Genomic DNA, 23,098 nt, shown 5'->3' with positions numbered 1-23,098 from the left:
GAAAATCACTATTAAGTACTTTGTATGTTTCAGAGCTCCTTAATTCAGAGATGGCATTTCTTTGTGCATTATTCTATTTAATTCTGAATATCCCAAATTAGTTTATAATATGCTGGTTATGATGAGGTAATAAACTCAAATTATATTCTCTTCATGAACATGTTATCTTTCATTTTGTATGCCAGTTCAAAGAAAGATTTGAAATGAAAGAGGATCTCTTTAATGATTGTATTTTCTGTCCTTTCATACCTTGGCAGTTTGCTACATTTTTGTCATAATTTCTCTTCTTAATTTTCCTCTCCAATAGGGATAACTACTAAAGAGTAGTCGAGGCTGATGAAAGCTTTTAAAAATACTGTCTGTATCTTGCTCATTGAATTTTTAAATTGAGAATTGCAAATGAGAGAGAGACTGTTAAGATAATTCTTTTGATTTTCTCATTTATATTTAAGATTAACTTTACATTATGCTTGCATGTGAAGACAGTATGAGCTCAAGGCATTATTTTTAACATATTGATGTTCACTTTCAAAAATGTGTTTCTTCTGTTATGGTAGATTGTGAATGACTTTGACCAATATTCTGCATTAAAAGTGTACATTGGTTTTTAGGGAGTGGGTTCATTATGTTGTAAATTTGACATTTTCTGTGTTTATCTTGACTTCGGTGAAGTAGGAAAACATTTCTTAATTGCAAAATCAGGAAGCTCTGCAAATTTTGATTTGATATGTATCTGTTATTTTCTGTGGTTGTTACATTGCTTCAAATGCATAATCAATTAATATTTTATCAGGGTTAATATAGTTTTATTCTACATCTGTTATGCAGTGTCACATTTCAAATTCTTATGTGCACTTTTGTTTAACAACAGTTACAATGTTCCTGACTATATACAACTATTGTTAGTATAATTTTTCTGCCTCTTTTTCAAATAGGATAACAGTAGGAAGGAAAACACAGCTTAATTCAAAGTGTTCCTAAAGTTCTCCTCCATGACTGAGTTTACATCACAGCTTACCTTTAGTGGTTTTTACCGTGTCAACTATAAACATGCGTTTTGATCTAGAATGTTGCTATTTGTTAGCAGAGTTCAAATGTAATGCATAAAACCCCACTCAGTTCTGTCTTCAATTAACGTAAAATAGTGGGAAGTACAGACTTCTGCAGAATTAACAGAAGTTTGGTAGTAACCATTGTGATGTCAGGGAACTAGCAACATGGCCACTGACACACTTGTGGCTGTATTTGACATGAATCCAGAGCTGCTAAACACCTGTGCTAGAAACTGAGTTAGCTTAACTCTAAGAAAACTGATTCTCTGGGAATGAGGCTGTGCAATGTATGCACCACTCACTTGTGTCAGCATAGAATAGCTTGGGCTGGAAGGGATCTTAAAGATCATCAAGGTCCAACCCTTCCTGCCATGGGCACCTCCCACCAGAGCAGGTTGCTCAGAGTCCATCCAGCCTGGCCTTGGACACTTCCACTATCCACAGCTTTTCTTGGCATCCTGTTCCAGTGCCCTACTATCCTCACAGCAAAGAATTTTTTCCCAGTGTCTAATCTGAATCTTTCCTCCTTGCTCTGTCACTATATGTCCTTGTAAACATCCCTCTTTTCTCTCTAAAGGTAGGTCTTTACCCAGAGCAGTTCAGGATGTCTCAGTCAGTTTCTTTTTCTGTCATAATCGGTGTCAATGAAAGCAGAGATGGCAATTATTTCATTTTTTCATGAAGGGCTTCTGTGAAGGTTTAAGAAGGAAATGCACTGGTCTGCAGTGCAGATGGTAAATGAAGATGTAGGCAGAGAAGACCCTTTTGTTGAGCTGGAAAAAGGTTGCTTTCAAGGGTAATCTTAAATGTCAGCATAAGCAAAATTCATGCATTCTGTTGTGAAGGAGTTCAGACAAATTTACCAAAAAATTTATATTTTGTAATGCTTCATAAATATTCTGTTTCATTCCACACAGTTAAATGCAGGAACCTACCCACTGAAAAGCACTTCAGTATGAAAATTTAAAATGAAATTTTCAGTATGGGTTTCCTATTTTAGATTTGAAAATGCTTCCTTTCCAGATTAGGTTAGTGAGCACAGAGTTACAGTTAATATAACATATTTTCTTGCCTTGAGCCTTATCTCCGCACTTTCACTATCTATTAATCTTCTGATATTTTTCCTTTATTTTTCCTTCAGTGGTTGTGCTGTGCCATGTGGATGTGATAATGCTGGATGAATTTGTTATAAAATGCCATGGTCTGCAGCATTAAATGTGGAGAATAGTGTTTTGAGAAACTCCATCCACTACAAATGGAGTTGCAGGTATCAAGGAGCTGATTGGAAAGCTGTTAATGCTCGTAATTTTTCAGCTCATGTCATATGAACGAGGGCCACATTCTTTCTTTGTCATTCAGATTTAGAGCAGGATTTCAAACAAAGCTGACACAAATGGCCTCTGAATTATACATTCTGCTGGCTTTCTTGTCCAAATGCCAAATTTTAAGATAGACTGCTTTTTTGGAAACAAAGAGATATGTGTGTTAGAATGTGTCTTTTTATAGCTAACTTATTGAGACAGCAATGCAATTATACTGCGGTCAGTAATTGTCTTTTCATTTGTAATTTGAAGGAAAATTATAGAGTCCTTTTCAGTCTAAAAGATCAAATTTTGACTCACTCATCAAAAAAAGGAAATGTGCTCGCACTTGCTTCCAACTGGTAGGAAGAATTAAAACAACATCTACATTTCAAGATTGTAGCTTTCCTAAATTTAAAATAACATTGCCTACTTTTTAATTCCTTTAGTGGACTTCTCATATCTAAGCAAGATACATCATTTTCATTTACAAAATATGTTAAAACTTAAGGACCAGGTAAACACCTAAAAATGGGGCCATACATGTAAGAAGTATCCAACTGACATCTCAAAGACAGGTTGAAAGTCACCAGGGAGGTCTGGAAATATGCAGGAAATATCCTTCCCACACAAATACCATTGAGGAGACACCTGGTTGAAAACAGCTGATTGTCATAGTGAGAATAGAAATATGTCAGTGATTGCCAAGATCCAGCTCTTTATTCCTGCCAAGCTATTTTGTAGCCTTTTCTGTGGCTCTTCATGAGGCCTTGGACTTTTTGTATTTTGGCACCTTGAGAACATGCCTCAGTCAGGTCTCCTGGGGCTTCCCAAGAATTTATTTAGCTGATTCCTATAACTGGATCACAGCAAAGATTTAATGGAAAACAGGTGTCTTGCTTCCCAGAAAAACCTGAATTTAAACAGAATTAGGAAAACTCATGTTCAGACACATACTTTGTGACTCAAAATATAGGTTAAAAATCAACTACTGGAACTAGGTGATGTAGACAGAGACATTTATAACAGTTCCCTAAAAGCCATCTTTTCCCCAAGTTCCATGTTAAGCACTGGAAGTAGCCCCTTCTGGTGTTATCCAGAGTTTCATGCCAGCACACATACCTTTTTATATCCCCTGTTATCAAATAACATCCTCTATGAAAACTGGTGTCTGAGTTTAGATATTTTTCCAGTCTGATGCTAACATATTTTTCTGATAACTTATGACAGCTTAGAATATTATTTAGCCTATTCCTGTATTCCTCCTAAATTTTGTATCCTTGAATAACATGGAGTTCATACATAGTTTTGTTATTTTGATACTGTTCGCTTCTTGTGGTCTAAATGGCTTGTGGTTTTCTAAGGGAAAACAGTGGATCAGCGAAATTCTTTAAATCTCAAAACAATGTTTCTGAGCTGAGCATTTGCATTTCCCAAACTTAGAAAATGCTTACAAATGTGGCACTTTTCCATTTATCAACTAACTGTATACTAAGAATAATGAATATAACGCTTATGAATTATCTTTGTTCTCATATTTGCCATGTATGTATGGCTATCTGACTGCCAACAACTGTGTCTTCTGAGCAAAAATCCTGTGGGAAATCACTTTTAGTACACTCATCTTGTGGTATTCAGACTGTCTTTTAACTGAGGGTTTACATCCAAGTTCAGAATGATTCACATAGCTCCACTATTCTTGACTTTGGAAAGCTCTATAGCAGGAATGATATCACTGTTCCAGAGAGTCAACTTTTTTCCAAGTATGATTATAAATTTATAGAGAGATATATGTTACCAGAATATATTTAATGGTTTATGGGTATATACTGAAAAGATTTCAGTACTCCCCAGGGAAACAGATGTATTCTAAACAAATGTTTGTATTAAATAAAACTTTAAATGTGTAATTTAAGAAGCATTATTTTATATTTAAGTGAAACATCTGTCCAACACTTAAAAGCATAAAAATATGTATTTACTGATATGTGACTGACATGTTACAGAATATTGATAATTTGAAGGCCAATTGTGTGGTTTCTAGGTGTCTATATATTCATAATTGACATATATCCTTTAATTCTGTGGCATCCAGTTACTCTACTGATGGAGTTACAGCTTCTAATTTTCTCAATTTCTTTCTGAAGTCTTATTTTTATCCTTTCCAATCCCCATTGATATTATTTTTTCCTTTTGCACTTGAAGTATTTGCTATGGTTAAACTGTGTTATAAGACAGAGAGAAAGCTAGAAACTAGATTTCTGGAGTTTTATGGCTGTATGAGTGAGAATTATGAAGGAAATCTATTGAAATGTATAGAAGCCAACCAGGGGAAAAACGTTTGCCAAATGTTTAATCATATTTGTAATACTAATGCTTACATGCTAATTGCCTAAAAACACAATCTAACCAATTGAAGTACAGTCATTTTGATTTGAATTCATTATGTAAATCAAAAGCCCAGTCAATCAGAAGAGAATGAATATAATGGAAAGTAAGACTAAGGTTATGATTCAGTGTTTGCAAGGCACCTCTGTTCCCTGACTAGTGAGATATTTCTACTGCAGTGTAATCTTATGAGCCCTGGCCTTAATTTGCTAGATATAAATTTACATTCATATACTTTTCATAATCAGGTTAACTAGCACCATCAAAGACTTCATTTGGAAGCTTTAAAGACTTTATTTCCATTCATCGGATGGACTTAAATGTGTAAAAAGGCGTAGTTCAGAAGGATTGGATAGTACAGGGCATCATGTTGATCATCTTTTCAGAAGCATGACTTGGATATTTTAAAGAAACTCTTTCAGCAAAGTCTTCTGTATTACATCACATCTGGCTATCTTGTAAACAGTGATTTTACATGTAAATGATGAACCTAAAGTGAAAAGAACTTTTCAAGCACTGTCATAAATGACTTTCACTTGCTCCACTCACATGACTGATGTTTTTCCTAAGCCTCAATTTTTCAGAGATGTCACTTAACACATTAAAACCAATAAAAGTTGTTTCTGCTGTTTGTATGGGGCAGTCATTTAAGTATTTTCTGTGGCTGCTTGTGTCAGTAACACAAAGAGCAAAGCTGTAATGATGAATGCACCTGTTGAGCTGGGTCCCTGACAATGTCAGACTGCTCAGTGAGTTTGCTAAAGTGAACTTGTCATCAGTGATAACAGCATATTCCACCAGAGCACAAGCTACTATGAAAACTTTGTTAGAGATTGTCACATTTTTAGACACCACCTTGCAGGCAACCACCTGGAGCCCTGTTTATAAACCTGATTGTGTTGTCACTGATCCAAGCTGTAATACTGAGTCGAGCAGAGCATGCCTTACATTATCTTTTACCTATATGCATATCTGCACATATATCAAGAGAACTGAGGAGGAGGCAGGAATCAGAAGACGCCCACCAAAAGGATGTGGGTGTAGCAAACACTGGAAAAAGAAAAGGGAGCGTTTCCTGCTAAGAGTAGCTTTTCCAAGATGTACACCATCACTGCTCACTCTATCCCGTCTCCCTCAGACTCTGTGCACACCTGTGATACTTCACTAGTGAGGAATCTCATGTCAGTGTGGCACGTTCAGCCACTGTACTAACAATCAGAAGAAGGAAGGGGTATGATCTGCTTTTCAGCAAAACCTCTTCACTTGAGTGTCTGTTTTCATGGAGAACATATGGACACTGAGGACCATGTACTGAAGAACTCCAGTTACTTGAAATCTTGCTATGTTTCAGCATATTACATTAAAAATTGCTTGAGATACATATAAAATAAAGGCATGGCAAATCTCAACCTGGAAGGTAATTTTATTAAACTACTCATAAGGAAATGCTAACCCCACATTTTACAACAATGATGCAAGTGCTGTTATTATATTATATTAAAATTTTATAATACAAGACATTATTTTATAATATTATTAAAGTAATTTGAAAAAGATAGCTATGTTGGAAACATCTGTGATGTGCCAGATTTAATCACATTCACTGGGGCCTTGGTCATTTTTAATTACCTGGAGAGTCAGCGCATCATAAAATTGAGGTCATCACAGAGACCTCTTTTGAATTAGCTCTTAGCACTCTTCATCATAACTGAGGCTTCTATTTTAATCATATCTTAGTCTTATCTTTAGTCTTGATTCCTTCAGCAACTCTGCATTGACTGACAGTGGGCAAACAGGAAAAAACACCTCAATATTTAAAAATTATGGAGAACTAGTAAACAAGTACACTGCGATAATCATATCTGCTATGTTTTGGAATACATTATAAATGTTGTTTTAAATTGCTTTTAGAGTCTTTTCAATGTGTCATTAAAACTGGGAGCTCTTTTTTTAAGAGAACACATAAATGCATTTGTCCTAGAACCTTGAACACATCTTTTATGTGGCTTACATACAAAAAAAAAAAAAAAATGTTAACCAAAACCTTGGGATCTGGAAACATCTGTTATTCAAATCTGGCTTTGTAATTGTGCTTGTGCACAGAGATCCCCCCTAAGCCATAAGCAGTGTTAGTGCCTGCTGTGCTTATGCTGAACAATTCCCTTGAATCCAGAATCACATAACTGAGCTTTACTGGAATCATCTGCTGCCATGCATTTCAGATTTACAGCATAAATACAGAACTAACTTGGAACACAGGCTATTTCAAGAAAGGAAACTATAGTAATAAATTTTTATTTAAATTAAATAAAAATATGTTAAAGAAAACAGCAGCTGACACCTTCAAGAGTGGCAGATACTCCCAATATTTAAGAATGGCACCCAAAAAGAATGCAGTGCCTTGGTGTTCTGCCTTTTATCATTATCCTTGATCATTTTTAGCAGAAGGCAAGATGAGCTTTAAAGTCCAGTAGATTTATTTATTTAAAAATCAACTGTGCTTCCTATGCATATGGAGTAGGGCTAAAAAGTGAAAACGTGCAAAAACCCCTTCATCTGCATGTGCCCAACATTTTTGCTGATTCTAAATTATTTCTTCATTGTTCGTGAATGTGATTTGGCTGATGGTTCAGCACACACTCCTGGTTACCATTCTTCTCTTACATATTTAGGCTACATTCATGGAACTAAGTCCAAAGCTAGAGGACCTTTGTGTGCCCAGAATAAGCAGATGCATCTCAGATGTCTATCCAGGTTTAGAATACTCCTCTCCCTGGATTTTGCAAGCAAAATCATTCATTCATTCATTCATTCATTCATTCATTCATTCATTCATTCATTCATTTACTGAAGTGAAAAGGGATCCTCCCACAAGCCACCCACACAGAAACTAATATTCCTGCAGCGTGGCCCCGGGGGTTTACAACTGTTTGGGCAGATGTTCAAGTAGAGTTGATTCAATTTATATGGACATCTAGGTTCAGATACCTGTACTGCATCTCATCACTTTTGGTAGAAGGCAACATGTAATGTGAGTGCATTTTACAGAGATATCTAAAACAGAGCAGATTATTTATGCTCTAGCACTAGTTGTTTCTTTCTATTAATTTTGAAGGATGAATGAGGGATCAACGGCATTTCTTTAGGAATTGTGCACTTGCCAGCTACACCATGCTTGGTTAAGGTCTGAGGAAATAAAAATTCATCATAAGAAATGAGGCACTATGCTGGGAAATGTTCAAATTGCAGAATAAAGGCTTTCCACTTTGTACCTAGTGTTTCATAAATTCATCTAAATTGCTAATTATAGTTTCTATAACCATGTGACTAGAATTAGAAATGGCTGCCAGTTACTGGTTCTTGTTTGATATCAGGCATGAGGTTATGAGGCTTCCTAAGCTAGTAATTAGCTTGGAATGCTATGACTTTTTCTTTTCAGGAAAGTCACGACACCATCATATTTACCTAAAAGAAATATCCTTTCTTAGTTGGTAAAAATCTATAGTTGTCTTACACTACTAATAACTTTAGAGAATCTCAAATACAGTCTAAGTGTTTTCCTTGCTATCAAATTTCTGAATCTCTTCTTGGTTCAAAATCATCTCAATATCTTCTGCATCAAATTCAGATTTTTTTTTTTATACCACTCTTGATAATTGTGGATCTCATGTATTCACATTTATACTTATTATCTCATACAGTTCTTCCCTTGGCTCCTCTAATTCTTGTTTTGAACATTTTTCTGGTTTTCTATCCTACACTGCACACTCATCTCCAATGTCCTCCTGTAAATTACTTATTTCTTAAAGCTTATGAATATTCAAATACATATTAGAAAAATAGCACAGTCTCCCTTTTCTTCTAATGTGAGGTCATCAGATTGCCCACAGCCTGAAGCACAACAGAATATGGAACCCTTATATTGTTCATGCTTTTCTGTCATGGAGTACTCAGCACAGACATCATCAGAGGAACACAATCCAGGTTGGTTTCCTAGGTCCTGCACCTCTAATGTTGGAATATGTAAAAGTTAGACACCCTGATGCAGCACTAGAGCACATAACAGACTTGACTCCAAATCCAAGATCTTGGAGCTATAAGCTAGTATTAAGTGTGTGGATAAAATTATTTAAATATAGGCATAAATAAGGATAAATGGATTAATTTATATACAGAAAATTAAAATTACAATATAATCTGATTAATTATGCTTTTATTATCATGGAATGATTTTCTTAAAATAAAAAGCATAAAGAGTCTAAGATCCATTACTGCCATAGCTCAATATTCCAAAAGGTCATTACAAGATTGTTTTACCTTTAGAAAATGCATTCCCTATAGGTTGCTTATTTGAGTTAATGAGTAGTTGTGATCTGATTTCTTGGTTTCTCCATTACATAATTTTATCATTTCACTGTCACTCCCCTTCTTCCCAGCCAAGCTCAGCAGGCCCAGCTGTGTTCTGTATGATGAAAACTCCTTCCCAAGAGTTAGAAGAAAGGGAAATATGAAAGTGGTTCCGTGAGATTTTTTTACCCTCCAGATATGAGAGTCCTGAAATGGTTGAGTAATGAACTGCTTCCAGGCCTTACCAACAGAGACCTGTGGGAGGGGAGTCTAATAAACATGAAAGAAAGAATCCTGCAGCAGTATTATACATGCCATACAGAAGTCCTGTACTGCTGGTAGTAATGACTTGCTTGTGTGTCACACGTTAGGACTGACCATCTGTGTGCATGAACATGATTGTCTGGGAAAGGAAGACCACCAGGAAAAGTAGAGCCTACTATAGCATTGTGTAACTATTTCAGGGTAGATCTGCTGTTATGAAAGTATTTGGGATGTTTCAGTGCACTACAAGGTACATTTCTGTCTATTTTCAGAGGTCAGAGGTGTTAGAAGCTGTCAGCAAAGCACAGCACATTTTGAGACTTCCCCAAGTGATTGGAGGCAAAAATGATGGACCTTCCAAAATGACATTTTCATTAATGCATTTAAGCAATAAACAGAAGAATCAAGAAAAAAAAAAAAAAAGGTTACTTTTAAAACAAATTAGAACAGATTGTTCTAATTTGCATCTGATTATGATATGCTCTAATATGCATCTGATTAAAATTACTGCATCATTTTATAGTCTTTCAGTTACAACACAGGGTCACTGAAGATTTTGTTTAAAAAGCTTCAGGACTCCTGTAAAAAATGAGGTGCTTTATGAACAGCTGCTTTTATTCCAGGCAAATAATTTTTATCTAATGGAGTTCCTGTGTACATACACTTGCCTCTAAACAGATATTTCCATAGTATGTTTCTCTGAATTCACTTGTTCCCTATGTGTTATCTTACAGTGTTATCAGACAACTTTTCTCTCTTTTCACAAGAAACTGGTGGTCTTTTTTTATTACTGACACAAAAACTTTATTTGAGTTAATAATTTTGGCATGGTTAAGTTGAAAGCACATCTTTAATATTAAGCTGTATCTCATGCTACCCTTAAGTTTTCCTGTATTTTTTTTCTGCATTAAAAGAGCCAGATTAATTTGGTAGAAAATTATTAAATATTCTTGATTTTAATTTTGAGATAATTGGGGTAAAATTTTGATTCATTAAAAATATACTGGTTTACATATTATATTTTATTGTGGCATACATAATAAATTAACTTAGTGTATAGAAGCTGTAGATATTGACATTGATCTTACTGAAACAGAATATGCGTCCTAGTTCAGGACACTCCCAGAGGCAGTAGTCCTTGGAAAATTTTTTTTTTTAACTAAGCTACAAAAATTGGGAGATAGATTATAACCATTGACCAACTAATAGGCTTGACAAGCAAAAATGAACACAGTTTTTCAGTCAATTTTGCACATTATGTTTCATTTAGTTTAAGTCAGTGAAGTTCAGACTTAGAATATCCAAGTGAACAAAGGCAATATGGAAGACAATATCATCCAGGTAGGAAGCAATTATTCCACCTCTAAATGAAGGAATTCAATAGGTGTGATGCAAAATGGGACATTTTAGAAAGAAAAATCAGTCTGCATTTGAAAGATTTACAGAAGTTATGTCAAACCAGATTTTTGTGCTAAGGCTTGACTCAGTAACTGCTATATTTTCATTATGCAGAAACTGACCAGGGAAGAAGATTTAATGAGTCATTAGTATTTTCTACTCTTTGACATTCAGTAAGAACTATCACAGTTTACCGCTGAATACTGATACTTCCGTGTCCTTAAGATAGACACAGTTGATGGAATATGCTGTGAAACTCATTTTTCCTCTTTGCAAGGAGATGTAATTTTAGGAGCTGTTCCAAAGAAAATGCTTTTGCAAAATACAGAAATGAGGCTTATATCAAGACTGAGGTCTCAGTCCTGTTCTTTTGTCCTTCTTTGCTTTTGGACCTTCTGGCAAACAACCAAAACCCACAAGGCAGAGCACCAAGTTTGGGTAATCATGTTCTTCTTGCTACATCCTGATTTCCCTCCCCACTCACCTGACCTAAAAACAGCAAGCTGCTGAGAGATAAGTGAATATGGGTGGGGATTGGAGTAGGCATTACTCCATGCCTGCTGCTCACTCTCCACCTCTAGAACTCCAGCCCAGTTTTGCTCAGCTCATGTCAACAGGAATCCAGATTCCTCATAAAGAAAGGATATGGTTTGAAATTGTGTGTACTGCACCATAAATAAATGCTGAAAATCTCTTTTTGCTCTGTGACTAGTGCATGCTCTGCCTGTGGTTTACTCTTTTACAATGTCTAGCTGCATGGCTGGGGAATTAGACTGCTTTCAGACTAATCAAAAAGTCAATATACTCCTATTGCCTTTTAAAGGTTAAGGTGCATTCAAAAAGCAGGTATGAAAGCAGACATCTACAGAGAACCAAGGCCAATTAAGCCCACAGAATCCTCTAGGTTGCTTTTTTGCTTTTCAAAACATTCCTTCCTTGACAGATTAAAGATTTTCCTTTTTCCCCTTTTTCTCTCACGAGTTTTTTTTCCTCTTCATTTCTTGCCTTTTCTGTTCATCCTTTGCTCTGTGACCTCTAGTCTTTTTTGAATAAAAAATTACTATAATCATTTCTTGTTTAATTATCATAATTTAATTTCTGTTCCCCTTTAACCTTTACAAAGTCAGATGAATTCTGGGGTAGGTGTTCATGGCAGGATTTCTTTTTGCATGCCAAAAGTATATAGAGGGTCTCTTCCTTTCCTGATGATGTGAGAAAGACGTTTTGATTACAGAATAATAGAATGGTTTGGGTTGCAAGGGTCCTTAAAGGTCATCTAGTTCTAAAACCTGTCATGAGCAGGTACACCTTCCACTAGACCAGGTTGCTCAAGGCTCTGTCTAACCTGACCTTGGGCACTCCCAGGGATGCACAGTTGCTGGATGCACTACAATATTAGAGGCAGTGTGGAATCCTGGACATGTTCAGTCCAGTTACAGTCATCCTGATCTTCCTTAGGTGCAGAGAAGAATGCATACAGATGGGCAACTTCTGTCCAAAGTCATACCACGGAATTCTCTTCCCATTGAATTCGGGAGAGATGATGACTCCTGAGCTGGAAAGGTCAAAAAGGGGTCAGAAGGAAAGGATAAACAATTACCCAAGAGCAAGCTGGTTCCTCTGTCCAACTCTAATGGTCAAGCAATTCCAAAGTGCAGTAGCAAACTTGTGGTGCTCTTTCTTCAGTGGTAGAACTAGCTTTCTAAAACATTGTGGTACTTAAAAGATCTGTAAGGTATCCTGACTCCTGCCAGACCAGGATGAAAAAAGAGATCAATATTCCTGCAGCATGCACAGGCAGTGTCATCTGCTTCTTTACAAGAACTGCTGCAGGCTGTCCCTGTCTTCACATCCTCTCTAACAGCCAACTGAGCAATTTCTGGTGATCTGACATCTCCATGAGTTAGCGGCATGCTTATAGGAAAAGGGAAATCTCCAAGCCTTTCAATTGTTGGGATAGTTTTAGATTCAGAGCCTGGATGTGGTGTTCTGAAGTTCCCTCAGAATATTTTTTCACACAGTCCTTCGTTAATTATTTAGCACAGCTCAGCTTTCTCTGGCTGCCAGACAAGACAGTATAGTTGACTCCTGGAACTCTTACCAACAAGTAAATACTATCTTTGCTGTTATCAACTGCTTCAGTTGCAATGGACTATGGAGAACCAATATCCAGCAAATGACAGCTGTAACATAGTACCAGGGACCACCTATTCCCTCACCCTTCCCTGGCTATCATGTGCAGTTTCTCAGGCTGCAGGAATCAGGGTGAAGGGGAGCAAGACAAAGTAACTATTCTGCAAGTGGGCCCCAGGTGTGGCTTGCATTGCCTTAGAATCTGTGAGTATCTCTACTTGAGTGTCTTAATTCAAATTACAAACATGCTTTGGAGGGAGATTTCCCAATGGCCTGAGCTCTTCACACCTTGATTTTCATTGTGGAACTGTTTGGGGTACATGGACAGGGTGACATTTGTGTTAAACTAATCTGAAATCTGTGATCTCTTGGAAAACACCTAATGTGCTCCAACCTTTCTGGGCATCCAGTTAGCAACAGCTAGTCCAGAGTTCTCCTCAGGACACAGATAATGGGCTGTCAGGTCCTTGGCATCAAATGTTGTGCTGCCCAGATCAATTTCTCTTGCACCACACCCCTTGCTAATTGACCCTGGCAGCTACTGCAGTACCTAGAAGCTACTCATAAGTACAGGATCCATCTTCCCAAGTGAGATAGAGGCTGTGACAGATGTCACATTTAGGACAGCACATTACATAGATTAATTTCCCCAGATGGTAAAGATCATTCACTTCATCATCTTAAATGTAATTTATGTGTCTGTAAGTTTAAAAAAAATAAAGTGACTGGTAACACTGTATTCTTTCATCATTCTAATGCACAAATTCAAATATTATAAAGTGACCAAAAACTCTAAGACAATTAATTTCTTCCCTCTTATTCTCCAAGCACCCTCCATCATTTGCAGACAAACTGAATTCTTGTTTTGCCAGGACACCTGAGAGATGTACATCAATGTGGGGACTGAGAAGTGACATTCAAAGTCAAGGTTCAACTTAGGCTGTTTCTACACTAGGTGCCCATTTCCCTTTGAGTTCATCTGGACTTCAGACACCAAACTTTTGAATACTGTACAAAGAAATGCATCATTAGTGTTATTGACTCTTGCCTTTGCTAGAATATCACATATTACAGTACACATCACTGATTCATAACAGTTTGCATTGCCAGGAAGCTTCAATGACATGCTTAATTAGGCAAATCCAAGCTGAGTTAATCTAGAAATAGGACCTGTATAAACAGCAGAAATTTAGGTTTGTGATTAATATAGCAAATGTAATTCTGCAATGTAATTTAAATTATGTGTATGTCATATCATAAATCTAAGTGCTTCTGAAGTCTGTAGGCTTCATGCCAGCATTAATTTTTGTAGAAAGTATGAAATATTTCTCTCATGTTTGATTGCTTTTTAAACTCCATGTCTGATATACTCTCAGAAGTTTTTCCCAGTCTGCTGTCTTGTGATTTTTAATGGAGTTTAAAAATAAAAATTTATGCCTACATATAGCTTGCTTATGTAGGTGAAATACTTTACAAAAGAAAATGAGGTATTTCAGAGATTAAAGCTTTTTGTTAAGGCAAACTATGGCAAAGTTATATTTAAGTCCTTTGACACTAATTTATGAAAATACATTAAATTTAAAAGATTGAAAATAGAAACTTTTTTTAATTTTTCAGAATATAATGCATACAAATGTGCACTGAAAATTATTCCCGTGAAGCAGACCTCCCACATTAATCACTCAGGGAAAAATTTATTTTCTATTTCATAGAGGTATAAATTTAGAGATCTAAAGCAAAAATTTATACAAAAGTTGTTAAATTCCAAACACTGCTTAATAATGATTACTAATACTGTATTGGTTGTCTGATTCAGAACTTGTTCTCATGACCTGGTACACAGCATGATCATGGCAGAAGTTTGTGCTATCTCAGATTCATGGAATGAGGCATCAAATTATTTTGTGGATATGGTCTCAGTATGGGGCCATTATGCATTTACCCATTATTAGTATTTTATTTATTTATCAGTCAAATCAGTTTAAACTAATTGAAGACGATTAACCCAGGAGATGTCAGGGAGAGGTAGATTATAGAAATGTAAAATCGTGGAATCGTTTGGGTTGGAAGGGACCTTTTAAGATCAGAGAAGATATAATCTTCTTCTAACTCTGCCCAGCAGTGATAAGCCAATATTGCTTGAGCTATTTTCAGATTTGAGGATAAAAAATGAAGTTTCAGTGATTGCGCTTAGGTATCATGGATTTAGGTTTTAAGTTATCAGCTGGATTTAGCTTCTTCAGAACCCAAAGATACAACTGAACTTTCTTACAAGCACAAACTGTCTCCTTTTATATTCTTGTTTTAATGAAGTAACAGGAAAGCAAAAAGAAAATGAAGACTTGAGTCTCAGTAAATTAGACAGCTAATTTCTGGCAGTGATTGGCAGTCAGAGTCTGGACTCACTACACAATTCCCAGTAAAGCTCTGCTTGGGCACAGCTTCCACTTGCCCAGACTGGCAGCTGTGGAGCACTCATGGAGCCAGCACAACATCTGCTGGGATTGCACACACACACACACACACACATACACACAACCCTCTGCATTTCTAGAAAATGCAGTGGGTGAGAACATGCAGGCTTGAGAACAAGTGTGTGTTCTACAGTGTGGATGCAACCCACGTTCTTTGGTATATGTCCAGAGAATAGGAAAGCCAGCACATGTAAGCAGGGACCACCAGTTGTCTCACTTTCTCAAGCCTTCATATTCATCTGTTTAGTGTTGGCTGGTGTCATCAGGAAAGGTGAGTAAATATTCATGATCAAAACCTAATAGGTATCAATTCTGATCCTGCAGTGCCTCTAGATGAAGCAGTTCTATAATAGTCAATAGAAGCAATATAATCACTAGCCTGTTGCTAGGATTGGGCTTTTTCTTTCCTTCTCATGATTTTTAATTAGTACTTCTACCCTTTAGCATGAAAATTATACCAAAATTCTGAAGCAACAAAGCCTTATCTCTTTGAAAAATAAAAATCATTATTCCTGCACAGCTGATCTAACAAGGTGATTACTCAGATAATACAGTGCCTTCCTGCCATCTTGTGGCACTGCAGGGTTTGCAACTTACTGTTTGTTATACTGTATACTTTTTATTTCAAATTAACAGTTTTTAAGTTTCAGCTGTCATCTAGTTAAACAACACACACATACAGAGAGTGAAATCTTGGTCCAGCTAATTGCAGTGTCAAAAATCTCACTGATTAAAAAAAGTTCCAGACTATATTAATTTTATTTATTTCAATGTCTTATTATGTCAAAAATGAAAACAAATTGAAACTAACAAATGTAAAACTGGGTTTCAGGTTAATAGATTAGGTTACTCTTCTACTGAAATAATCTGCAGTTATGTATGAAATAATACCTTGCATTTGTATTATGAATTAATCTATATTTTTCATTTGGGATGCTTTTTCAAGTCTTCCTAAAAAAAAAGGGAAAATGTATCTTTTATATGACTTCAGAGCCTGAAAGGGCTTGTTCAATGTTTACTTATTTTTCTAAAATAAAGGAACATATGAGATTGTGTTACTGTCCAATTTCCTGCTCCTGCTTTTAGGCTGGAATCACCAACTCGATCTTTGAGCATGGATGCACCACGAGGAATTCATATCAAAGCACAAGCTGGGAATATTGAAGCTCTTTCCCAGATGGATATCAAGCTACACAGCAGTGATGGCGTGGTGAGTTCAAGCCCTTCTTTTCCAATAACTGTGGTTGATCTTCTGTGTGACTCTAACTTCAAGTCTTTTTTCCAAGTTCTGCTAATTAAATTCTTCAGGTTTTTGGTGGCAGGATATTGAAATAAATAGTGCCAATAATAAAACTTTTATTTATGTAAATAATAGTACCAACAGACATAATGTTGTATTAGCTTAGAGAGATGCTTTCTAATAAAACTTGGATACTGCTTAGCTCTCCACTACCACAGTGGTTCCCAGGCACCCCAGTGGGGAACTTTGGCTCAGAAGCAGATTCAGCCCCAAAGTGACAAAATTAAGGAGGGAAACTCTACAGACATCATTAACAGCAGGCAACATGCATCAGCCTATTTATCCCCTCTGCTGTACTGTGCCAGTTCTTCCACAGAGGAGCTACAGTCCAACCCACGTCCATCCTTAACCAGCTGGCTCTGCAGTGAGGCCTCAGCACCCAGGCCAGGACACACCTGGGTCCAGCAGCAATGCTTGTGTCCTGCTCTTCTGTGCATGGGCAGGAACCCTGTCACTTACCTTAGAATTATAGAGTGTATTGTGCTGGAAGGAGCCTTAAACATCCTCCAGGTCCAACTTCCCCTACCATGGCCAGGGACACTTTCAACTAGACCAGGCTGCTCAGAGCTCAATCCAATCTGGCCTTGAACACTTCCAGGGATGGGTCATCCACAATTTCTCTGGGCAACCTGTTCCTGTGCCTCACCACTGAAAGAAATTCTTTTTTATATCTAATCTATCTTCTTTCAATTTAAAGCCAGTATCCCTGATAAAGCATCCCTCCCCAGCTTTCTTGTAGGCTCCCTTTAAGTGTTGGAAGGTTGCAATGAGGTCTCCCCAGAGCCTTCTCCTCTCCATGCTGAACAATCCCAATTCTCTCAGCTTTTCCTCATAGTAGAGATGCTCCATCTCTCTGAGTATCTTTGTGTTCCTCCTCTGAACTCACTTCAACAGATCCCTTTCTTATTTTAGGGGCCCCAGAGCTGATGCAGCACTGCAGGTGGGGTCTCACCAGAGCAGAGCAGAGAGGCAGAATCCCCTCCTTGCCCTGCCTGTGCTGCTCCTGTTGCAGCCCAGGATGTGACTGATTTTCTGGGCTGTGAGCATGCATTGCTGGCTCATAAATAGGTTTTCATCTGTCAATACCCCCACATCTTTCTCCTCAGGGCTTCTCTCAATCCATTCATCACTCTGCTTGTATTCATTTTGGGGATTGCCCCAACACAGGTGCAGGACATTGCACTTGGCCTTGTTGAACTTCACGAGTGCTCTGCTACGAGGGTGGGCACCAGCTTATTCCTGTCCTGTGTTTATATCTGCCAAGAGCCTAGGGCTTAGAGAAACTTTGTATGTAACAAGTCCTTTGTAAAAGGCCATTCTTAAGCCTCTGCCTAGCCAAATTCAACTTGTCTCATGGCATGTTATTGCTTTACTATCTCTAACAACCCCATTTGTCCTTCTTTTTCCCTTACAGCTTTTGCTCGATGCTGAAACTGTGCGACTGCCCAAGCTGCCTGAGGGTGCCAGGGGTGGATCCGGGATTTCTCAGGGGCTCTATGAAATCTGTGTGTGTCCAGATGGAAAGCTCTACTTGTCAGTGGCCGGCGTGGGCTCCACTTGCCAAGAATACAGCCGAGTCTGCCAGTGAGGCACCCAAAAAGTCACACACCCCTTTGGGCATCTGAGATTTGTATTACTCCTAAATAGCGTTACTGAAAGCATATTTTTCAGCATTTTAAAAACAAAGTACTTACAATTTAGGGAACAAATCTGCATCTACAGTTCTGGAATACAGGGTGTAAGGGGAAGAAGAGCACAAATGACATTTCCACTTCAGAAGAATGACTTGAATCAAATGTTTTGTCAGTAACATTTGGAAAACAGCCTTACAGAGAGCATAAAAAAATAAAACAAATGTTTCCTTGCTGAACTATTATTCAGTCAGATGATTATGTCAGTGTTCATATTTTTGAGATCTGTGGGTTTTCCTCTCACTACATGTACACACTTACTGTATTAGTGGGTGAAATTAAATTGAGGGAACTACTTGAATTATTTGTAAGACAAACCATTATTTGGAGAATTCAGAAAGTGCCAGCAAATGGTCTATGCAATTTTGTTCTTGCAATAACACAGGATAGAAAAATGTGGTATTTGTATGAGTTCTGTGTAAAAGATGTTGATTTCCTAATAGCTTTCTATTTTAATTTGGCAACACATATGCTGATTTACTTGTTACTGAGATTCATATAAAAATAACTAATGCAAAAACTCCAGAAGTCACAAAGGCCTCTCTGTGTCTCAAATCCATTCACTATACAACAGAGAAGTATGTTTAATAGCAATTGTTTGTTCTACTGCCTGTACCATCATATTTATTTAAATCTTTTTTTATTTTAGGACATGCTAATTCAACAAGGCAATCTGTTGTGCCAGCTGGACTAGTAAAAAAAAAAAAAAGTGTCTTCAGATTGTCTGACACAAGGAACTATTTGGGCAGTGGGAAAAAATCCTTTTATGCAGCCCACAGATTTCAATTAAGAGGAATATTTCATTCCCATCTGCACCTGTTTACTGGTATTTTTGATCCTGTCAGAGTGGGACTCCATCAAAGAGTAAAATAGTTATTATTTTTTACATTAAGACTTTGGATACAAAATAAATGCTCTATTGGCCTTGTAACAAAATACAACTGCAGTCCCATTCCCCTGTACAGTGTTGCACTGAACACAAATAAATTGTTTGCACACCTCTGGGTAGCAAGACTTGTATTTAACAGTCTAATGTTTAAACCTCATGGGTTTTTAATTCCTTTGATGCTGTTTTGTATGTACTTTACGATCTTATTATCCAGGAAGGAGCTATCACATAGTGCCTTGGTGTCTATTTACAGAAGGATTTTTAGTAAACCATGAATATCCACCTTTGGGAAAAAAAATTAATCATTACCTTTAAAACACAAGAATCAGGACAAAATAACTACTAACTTTTTTAAAACTTGCCACTTCAGCTCTGGTGAAAAAAGGGAAGAAAACAAGAAAAACACACAAAAACCAGAGCTGAGAAAGAGTCCCCCATTAACAGTTTTCACTATTATTATGGTAAAGCCCAGGGCAGTCCCTGCTTCAAGGGCTGCCTTTGCAATTTCTCTAAGAGTCTGATGTACGGGACTAAAACTGCCTTTCAGCAATTTATGCAAACTCCAAGAGCTCCAGCAGCGCAAGTAGGAAACACTTAAGGTGAGCTTAGGCGAGTGAAGCAAGGGTTCACATTAGTGCTCCAACTGCTGTTACACTGCCTAAAGCAGAAGTAGGAAGCCACACATCTTCCATATCTGAAATTGCATTTTCTTGGGGTTAGACTCATTCACTTACTCCTGTCTTCAGGAGTGAGTCCAAGGTTCATAAGGAGAGAAATGTTTACCTCCACAACTGTATTATCTTGACATTATATGTCTCTAAGCCTAAGCCCTTAGCTGAGGCACACTTTAACAGAAACCTGTCTTCAGTATTCCTAAAAGCCAGTTTAGGTGGTTCTAGCCACATGCACAAGCTTTTACAAACCATAATACAAGCACACTTCATTGATTAGAAAGTTTGAGTACTAAAATAAAGGTCAGCAAATACCCTTGCATGTGCCAGATACCTAAAAACTGCTGCTATGAGTAACTTGGAGAACTGTAATGTCACCAATCTCATACAGGTGTAGTGTTAACAGCAAAACTGGGACTTGAGTCCTTAGAAATTTCAGCCATTGTTCTGACATCAAGGAACATATGCCCATTTCCATGGAGTATCAAACAAATAATTCACTAATCCAACCCCTAAATGTTAGCCAGATACTCCAAAATAGTTAAAATCTCTTTGTTCTGCTGGCAATAGAAGCACAACACTAAGTTATACATGTTAAGCTTTTGTTTTGGTGGCACATTTTCAATGTGATTTGCCAATTAATTGACAGCAAGGGATTGAACGGAGAGTTTCCAGGCAAGAATATCTTGACCCCTAAAGACCTAGAAAAATCAGGGTGCAGTCCCCTGGCTGGTAACACTTAAGCAGGATGGCACTTCATTTAGGTACTGCAATAACTATCACCTTTCTTGTGGAAATCTTCTGGACTTGCTTCAGTTCACTGGTGGATTCTGAGTAGTACCAAAACCTAAAGAGGTTTGCTGAACCCTCAGCACTGCCACCCAAATCACCAATGTGATCCTTTTCATTGCTTAAATTTGATTCTTCTTTTCATTATGCTACAACACTGACATCAGAGAGAACAGAAGTTGTGCACGTTTTAAAGCATGACCGGCGACATCTTGTCACTATTTTTTCTCTTTTAGGTGTGGTTAGCAGAGAAACAAAATTTATGCTAATGTTACCAGAGCATAATCAGCGGATGCTACAATCTGAATTGCTGTTAATCTCAACATAGTTCATACATCACTAAATAACAACTTCTGATATCTCCATGTGGATGTCTATCCCCCCTCTTTAGTACTTCAAAATTACTGTTTCTGCTTGAATCAAACGTCAGTAAATAGTTACAGAGTAACAGAAAATTATAGCACAGGGAAGTGAGAGTATGGAGTTCTCTAGTTTATTTCCAAAAGCATTTTCCAAATGGAGAAGAGAAAAAAATCACTACCAGCATAGTGAACTGATTTGTTTGCATATTTACTCCCTCAAAAAGAATTATTTACAGCTGTTCTTGCAACTGGTTTCAATTGTTACACTGGAAAAGCTATAGAAAAGCTTCATTGGTGATTGTGCAAACACAAGCTTTTTTTTTTCCATTTCACAGTCCTTTAGTATTTGCAGTTGCCTATCTTTATATAGCTTTATGCAAAAGGAAATTGCAAGCATTGGAAATAGAGTTCTTGAATAAACTTTATACATTTTGAACAGTCTGCTTCTGCTTCTGTATTCAAATGAAACACAGCTTAAATGAATGTTTTCATTTTTAAAACAAAATTGTTTTTCCAAGACTAAGAATGTGAAATGTACTTTATTTAAAAACATGAACAGAATTCTTGGTCCCAGCTAAAAATATACTTACCAGAATTTAGGAAATGCTTTAAAATTAGGTTTCATTGGACATCTGGAATTCCTTTGTCTCAATCAATATAGGTGAAAGTAAACAAAGATATTACAGCAGTGCTACTGAATTAATCATCCAGAAAACAAACCAAAGAAAATATAAACAGTTTTGATTAAAAATGCATTGACAAAACCCTTCATGTGACAAAAATTGTGTCTTCGTCAAATGAAAACATTTATTTTGGCTGCCAGGTTTAGTTATTTTTGAACTATTAGTTCTGCCTTTGTTCCCCAAGACCAATCCAGCCTTTCTCAAAGAGTTTAGATCCAGCAATGGAAAATCTCAAAGGGGGTACTAACTCCTCTACTTTAATTGGAAGAATTACAATAGATTTAATTACAGCCTTGTTTAAATCAACCCAAGTATACCAGTACCTGAATGCAATCCTTATAGTAAATTTTAAATCCTATTTCACAAATCATTACAGTAACTTTCCTGATAATAATTTGAGTACAAATATTGCAAAACTGCATTTTTTACACAATAAACCATTTATTCTTCTTCTAGTAGTCAGCTACACAAAACATCTATGTCCTTAACAAAGAAAAAAAAAAAACAAAAAACAACATAAAACCCACAAAAATGACAAAAAACCAAACAAAACGAACAAAAAAAAAAAAAAAAAAAAACCAGAACAAAACCACAAACGAACAAAAGGTATTTTTCTTGTCACTAATTGCTGAGGGAAGTGTCCTGTGCTTTTTAGAATAGCTGTGCAACACCTCATTGTTTGAGAGGACAGCTTTTAAAGCACAAGATAGTAACAAGCCTATCAAGGCTTATTCCAACTGCAGTTCCTTAGATTTAAGCTGCCTTATATATAGTTGAATGAGCTTCCTATACCACTGACTTCTTGTTAAACTCCCCAACCGTAATTTTGGGAGACAAGAACTGGAGCTGCTTCTCCTAGATAAACTGCTGGTACCTGTGGAAGGTAGGAGATAGAGCTGAATGAAAAGATACTTTCTCTCATGAGAACTAATTTAATGTGCAGAATTACTTGTTAAATGTATTTTTGTGGAACCTACATGCTAACATTTACTTCTACAAACCCTTACTACGGAATCATCACATCCTAACTGTTCTAAACCTCCATACCTGACTTAGACACATTGCCAAGTCTCCCAGCTGAGCCAAAAGGAAGACTCAATTAAACATTTATGTGTTTTTATTTTTAATCAGGAATTAAATGCCACTTGCAAAATCAGGTTCTGTCAAAATATGGTCTCCTGGTCACACAAAACCTCTTTATTTAGGCTAGCTGTTACAGTGAGTTAAGCAAATAAGAAACTAAGAGACTTCCAACTGAGACACCTCACCTGTCTGTCCCTCTGCAGCCAAATATAAATTTCATTGTTCATTTCAATTCAGGAATAAAAGAATTAATTAGTGTTTCTGTGTCATTCA

The 23,098-nt window shown here is 36.9% G+C and overlaps 1 protein-coding gene across 9 annotated transcripts in view; it reads left to right on the top strand.

The window, feature by feature from the left end:
- The window catches only part of SGCG (sarcoglycan gamma), a 105,030-nt gene extending 83,535 nt beyond the window's left edge, over positions 1-21,495 (top strand). For all 9 annotated transcript variants that reach the window (XM_021530623.4, XM_077781462.2, XM_085556727.1 and 6 more), the window contains 2 exons: positions 16,444-16,567; positions 18,072-21,495. In XM_021530623.4, the coding sequence (XP_021386298.3) occupies positions 16,444-16,567; positions 18,072-18,245 (298 nt within the window). In that variant the 3' untranslated portion in view covers positions 18,246-21,495. The remainder of the gene's footprint in view (positions 1-16,443; positions 16,568-18,071) is intronic.
- The last annotated feature ends 1,603 nt before the right edge of the window (positions 21,496-23,098 follow it).

Source organism: Lonchura striata, chromosome 1 (assembly GCF_050655825.1).
Source record: "Lonchura striata isolate lonStrDom1 chromosome 1, ASM5065582v1, whole genome shotgun sequence".
In the NCBI taxonomy this organism is placed as follows: Eukaryota; Metazoa; Chordata; class Aves; order Passeriformes; family Estrildidae; genus Lonchura; species Lonchura striata.
The sequence above is the reverse complement of the archived record's forward strand: the minus strand, read 5'-3'. Positions and strand labels throughout refer to the sequence as shown.